Source organism: Tamandua tetradactyla, chromosome 2, assembly GCF_023851605.1.
Source record: "Tamandua tetradactyla isolate mTamTet1 chromosome 2, mTamTet1.pri, whole genome shotgun sequence".
Classification (NCBI taxonomy): Eukaryota; Metazoa; Chordata; class Mammalia; order Pilosa; family Myrmecophagidae; genus Tamandua; species Tamandua tetradactyla.
This window is the reverse complement of record NC_135328.1, coordinates 23,699,188-23,705,187: the sequence shown is the minus strand read 5'-3', so window position 1 is coordinate 23,705,187 and position 6,000 is coordinate 23,699,188. Positions and strand designations below refer to the sequence as shown.

The window sequence follows — 6,000 nt, the reverse complement described above, 5'->3', positions numbered from 1 at the left end:
TCTTTCTAGTGGTTGGATGAATCCTACCAGGCACAACATGGACTAAGAGTGGGGGATTGGTAGAACTTAAAAGAAGAAGTTGCATTCTTTTACCAGATGAAGAAACACTGGACAACAAAAACAACAGATGCCCCAGTTGAAAGAGACTGAGGAAGGAGAGTGGTAAAAGAAAAAAGGAGGTGAAAGAAAGTAGATGGGGGGAGGGAGGAGAAAGAGCAAATGGAGGAGAGAAGTGGAAGAGAAAGAGAAGAGAGGAGAGAGAGAAGAGAGGAGAGAGAACAGAGAAAAAGAGAGGGAAGTGATTTATCTTGATGAAAAGTCATAGGCCCTTTATGACAACAATTGACAGAGCTACATACAGCTAGAAGCCCTGGAGAAAAGATGGTATTCAGAAAGGTTTACATTTTCATTTTTGGTTGAAAAGAATGGGAATCTCATATTTGGCTTTGCAATCATGTCAGCCCTCTTGACATTAAATTCTTTATCCTTATCTTTGAATACAGAAAACCTGAAGTAGCCCTGCAATGCAGACATCACATGCCTAAGGCCTTTCATATTTTCCATAGATGCAGGTATTTGCGGAGGACTTTCTTCATGGCCTCTTTTACCTCTTTATTCCTCAGGCTGTAGATGATGGGGTTCAACATTGGGGTGACAACTCCATAAGACAGTCCAATGATTTCATCAGATATTTTTGTGACCTTTGACTTAGGCATCATGTACATAAAAAGAGCTGAACCATAAAATAAGATGACCACTGTCAGGTGGGCTGAACAGGTAGAAAAAGCTTTCTTTCTTCCTTCAACAGAATTAATTCTCAGGATGGAAGAGAGGATGAAAATATAGGAGATGAAAATTAACAGCAGAGGAAGCATCAATAAAATAATACTTGCCACTGACATGATAAGCATATTGATGGTTATATCTGAACAGATGAGTTTAAGAAGAGCGAGGATCTCACAGGTAAGATGATCAATGGCATTATTCCCACAGAATGGCAGCGTCATTGCTAGGACTGTTTGTACTAGGGAGTTCAGACAACCAATCATCCAGGACCACATGGCCATATGCACACATAGCACCCTGTTCATGATGATGGGGTATCTCATTGGGTTGCAGATAGCCACGTACCGGTCATAGGCCATCATTGCCAGTAGGATACACTCTGTGGAGCCTAAGCCAAGGGAGACAACCATCTGTAGAGCACAGCCAATGAAGGAGATGGATTTTCTCTCAGACCTAACTATGCTGAGCATTGGAGGAATGGATGATGATGTGTAGCAGATGTCCAAGAATGAGAGGTTTCCAAGGAAGAAGTACATGGGGGTGTGGAGGCGGGAATCCAGGATGATGATGATAATGAGGAGGCTGTTTCCCAGAAGGATTATCAGATACATGATGAGGCAGAGCACAAACAGAGAAAGCTTGAGTTCTGGGTATTGGGAAAATCCTATCAGAATGAATTCTGTCACTGCTGAGTAATTCCCCATCCTATTTGTCCATGTATCTGGAGGGTTTAGAAACAGACATAACTCAAGGATTGAATTTGTAATGTAGATTTTTAAAACTCTTTCACTTCCATTATTTATTTATTATATATATTATATTTCTTATATGTTCATTTAAATTAATTTATTATTGTTACAGAAAGTAAAAGAAACTTTGTACTTATATACTGGAAGGTAGGAGTATTGAAGAGAAAAGCATGAAGAAGAAATGGTTCTCTTTCTTCTGTTCAAAAAAGGTCCCAGGTTAGGGAGTTCATTTTCCCATAACCTAGGGCAAATAAAAGAAAGTGGAATCAGCACATTCACTAGACACACTGAATCAACCCATCATGAAAGGCCTATCTTAACCTATCCAGTTTCCTTTCATCACACTTTTGCCATTTTTCCTCCCCATGATGATGTCAAGGGAGTAGTTATTGGATGAATTTGCCCCTCATAGACCTCATCCACCTCCCTACCTAAGACACCGTGATTGAAGCATAAAATATAATGAACATCCGTGTGCTTACTATACAACACAGCTTCAAGAAAAGTCCTCTAACCCATCTCAACCACACTGTCACCCCTAGATACTTCTAATGTGTTAATTTTTGATCCACTACTGATATCACCAATGCTCTTAAACAGTCAGGCTGGATTCTTCTCAATCTCCCTAAAATACTACCCTTTCTTCCTTACGTATTTGTACATGGTCTTTTCTTAAGGTGGAAGGCTTCCTCCTAACTTAAATGTTTCTGTTTCCAGGAAAAGTTCTCACTGCCTGGGCTGAAAAGGATGCTCCTCCTATGTGTTGTCACAGAACCCAGTGCTTATTTATCTCATAAAATTCTCCCTCATTTATTTATTTATTCAACACATACCATGGCATATACTATGGTAGGAAATAGGGATACCATTGTGAGCACTGGGATTTTAAAATGGGTCCTGGAAGCAGCATCCTTATGAAAATGATTTTATACTTTCAAGAAACAAATTATTTCTGTGTTATATGATGTGTCTCAATGTGAAAATATCATAGAACATTTTAAAAATGATTTCATCAAAGTGTAAATAGTCTTTTTACCCCAAAGTGTCAAAGAATGAATAAGACAATAGATGAACTCCGGATATAAATGGATATGCAAAGATTATAAAGCGTATCCAAAATGTATACTAATGTGATGTTGTTTATTTCATGAATTTATTGACTCCCAAATGAATACTTGGAAATCTAGCGATATAACATAGGAAATAAATAAGTAAAGAAAGTAACATACATTGTCATTTTCTAGATACCAAAAAGCTTTTGATAGACTACAACATTATATCTTGATAAAATCTTCTATTAATCTAGACTAAAAAGGATATATCATTAACATGACAAAGATTATCTCTCTCAAACTATTGGTCAACATAATTCCAAATGATGAGACTCTGGAAATAGTTTCTGAAAAGTCAATCAAAGATGTTCTTAGTGTTATTATTTGAACATTTCTTCCCGAAAGATCTAACAAAAGAATAGAAAAAGAAAAAGAAAAGACCTTGCATGTACTCTCATGTTTCAAGTTAAATCAAGATTTAACAGTTGATGTAAGTTTTTCTTCCATGATGCTGTAGTTCTGGCATGTTGCAATGACAGCTTAAGTTATAACTGTATGAGAAACCATATTATCACAGGTAATTTATCACTAATGTAAATTATAATCTTTAAGAAGAGCTTACAACAAGGGACAATGCTCATAATATAAAACTACATGCACGAAAGATGTTTCATAACAATTTAAATGATTATTATTTTGTATATATGTGGCTAGAAGAAATTACACAAAAATGTAAACTGTTTCTCTCAGGAATGTGGAATTTGGAGCATTGTAAATCTCTTTATCTTCTCCATATTTTCCAAATTGATCTTGATTAACCTATATTTTATGATTATAAAAATCAGAAATAATAGTTTTGAATTTTCCTTAGAAGGCAAGGATGGTGTGGACTTCTAGAACTTTGGCTTCAGTTTTCTCTAAAATCTAAGTAGTGGGTAAACAGCCAATGGATAGGGAATTGGAGAGAGACTTCCTGCTGTTTTATATTGCTTAGACTGACTTCATGTCATTTAGTATTCTGATTTCAACCAATTTCACACATATATTCTGAGCACATATACTGTGACAGAACCTTAATTATGATTAAAGGATTCTAGAACTTGCTATTTAGAATGTGGCCAAGGTTACCAGCATAGATAAGATGCAGTGTGAGACACCTAACAGTATCATACAGTAAAAAGAAAGAAGATACCTATCTGTAGAAGGGACAGATAGAGAAATAGTAAGGATTTCTGTTACCTTTACTTCTTTCTTTCTGCCATGAAGATGTAAAGTTTCAGTTCGTTGGTTCTCCAGGTTTTGTCCATTTCTCCCCAAAGGCTCCTTAGAGTGGTCCTCACCATTGGGCATCTCCTATGGGAGGAAAACCAACTCTGCTTGAAGGAGATCATGAAGCATTCCACTTCTTATCTCATGTTTACCAACAGGAAAGAGTAGTGGTTTAGCTATAAGGCACACACACTCTTCTAGACTTCCTGATTTTAAGCCAAGGAACCTCTTGAAAAGGGCTATAGCACACTCACCCTGGGAGGCTTCCTTAAGAGGAAACTGTCTTAAGAATTATGTATCCCCCCACCTCCCTGCTTCTAATAAAGCTGTGTGGGTACCAAGTGCCATTCTTTGCTGCTGGGAACACTGTAAAGCTTTAAATTCTTTTGTTATAGGAGTTGTTAGCAAGCAGTAGACTCAAAAGATGGGATTAATTCACCTAACCTATCCTGCATATTCTAATAATTTCTGGGTCTGTGCCATGGAAACCTATTGAACTTCAGTTCTCTTACCTTTTGTTCTGATTGCTATGAAGGGGTCTTTACGGAACAGTGCTATGTCTTAATGAATAGAGCAGTTAGCCTGAATGACCGCAAGTTCAGTTTTGGCACTGTAGCTTATTAGCAGAATCTTGGGCAAGACACTTAACGACTCTGAACATGATGTGTCTTATATAAAATGGGTTTGTAGTACCTAATTTATAGGGTTGTTTTGAGGATTACCACAACACACCTGAATGTTTTTAGCACAGAGGAAGTGCATAATGCATGTTAGTTTAATTTGAACCCCTATGCTTACATTCTTTCATTTGTCAGTATGAATAACAACTAATTTACAGTGATATTCATAAATATACAAGGTATTTCCTTTGGTCAGTAATTCCTTATTGCCCCTGAGTTCTTCACTGTTTTATTCAAAACTTTATAAACAAATTACTCAGAATTTTTAGTTCCCATTATACTTCCTCCCTTCTAAAAACAACTTTACCCAAATCTCTTCTAATCTCCCTATATAGGATCTTGAACTTACCCACTTGTATGGTTTATTGCGGCTTCAGTTTTCTAAACAAGGAAGCCATTTAGATACAAGTCAAATATCTCTATTCTGCATTCCCTTTCTCTCATGTTGCACTAACTTCTTGTGTTCACATACTGATTTCACTGCAGTTATGCCTCCTCAAATCAGTTGACTTCCTAGCTTTCTTCTCTTTGAGCTCTAGCCATGCTTTAGAATCCACAGTCTAGTATCTCACAATCCCAGATCGCTACTAGTAGTGATTAGGGGGATGAAGCAGAAATAAAGCTTTCATTCCCAATATAAATTTCTGTCATAAATATATATCAGTAATAAATTAATTTGGATGTGAGTACTCTTAAACCTCAGGGCCCTATGTAATTCCAGAGGGCCTGCCAGTGGCTCTGGTAGCCAATTAAAATTGTCCCTTGTTTTCTTTCTTCTTTGAGACTCTCTAATCCCAGAATTAATTTAGGGTGAATTTTTAAATCTTGTTAAAGGATTGTAAGGTATGTGAATATGTATTATATATATATATATAATATTCCTGTATTCCTATATATTAGGGATAATGCCTAAATACTTAATTGTATTTATTAAACTATAATTTTTCTTTCTGTTTGAATAAATTTATTTGATGCTTAATAAATAACATATATTCATTGTAGAAAATTTGGGAATTAAAAAGAAACTCAAAGGAGGAAATTAATGTCATCCATAACTTTAGATATAACTATTGATATGTTTATACATTTTTGTGTGTATACTACATATAATGAAAACTTGACAACACATTGCAACTCTTGTGTTATAACTTGTTTTTAAAAATTAGCAGTATATTGTATGCATTTTTTCATGTATTTTATTAGGCATTTTTAATGATGTCATAATATTTTAAAATGGAAAACAAGGAAAAATATGTAACCTCTGGAAGTGAAGCAGTTTCTTGTTATATTCTTGGCAACTTTTCATTTTTCTTTGGCTTTATGTGGGTTATGACAATATTGGAGGATTAGGATTAGGGATTTTCTGTTCCATATGAGTAAAGGCCTATTCCATTGTCAGAAGTTCTCATGATGCCCTTTTTATAGAATGGAAAATGAGTGCATGTGTATTTTTCCTTGGTGGGA

General features: G+C 35.7%; 1 protein-coding gene and 2 long non-coding RNA genes across 4 annotated transcripts in view; 1 reads left to right on the top strand and 2 right to left on the bottom strand.

The window, feature by feature from the left end:
• Window positions 1-444: 444 nt before the first annotated feature.
• LOC143659390 (olfactory receptor 13D1-like) lies at window positions 445-1,490 on the bottom strand. Its single transcript, XM_077132293.1, has one exon. It carries the CDS (start codon window positions 1,488-1,490, stop codon window positions 552-554), a length of 939 nt encoding a protein of 312 aa, XP_076988408.1. The 3' UTR covers window positions 445-551.
• Window positions 1,491-1,649: 159 nt separating this feature from the next.
• On the bottom strand, window positions 1,650-5,217 carry LOC143659403 (uncharacterized). The gene is made up of 3 exons (XR_013163524.1): window positions 4,886-5,217; window positions 3,827-3,940; window positions 1,650-1,776 (listed from the first exon to the last, which is right to left on the bottom strand). It is a non-coding gene; the product is annotated as an uncharacterized LOC143659403 (long non-coding RNA).
• The window catches only part of LOC143659398 (uncharacterized), a 95,960-nt gene continuing 93,664 nt past the window's right edge, over window positions 3,705-6,000 (top strand). For both annotated transcript variants that reach the window (XR_013163520.1, XR_013163519.1), the window contains exon 1: window positions 3,705-3,809. This is a non-coding gene — a long non-coding RNA (uncharacterized LOC143659398). The remainder of the gene's footprint in view (window positions 3,810-6,000) is intronic.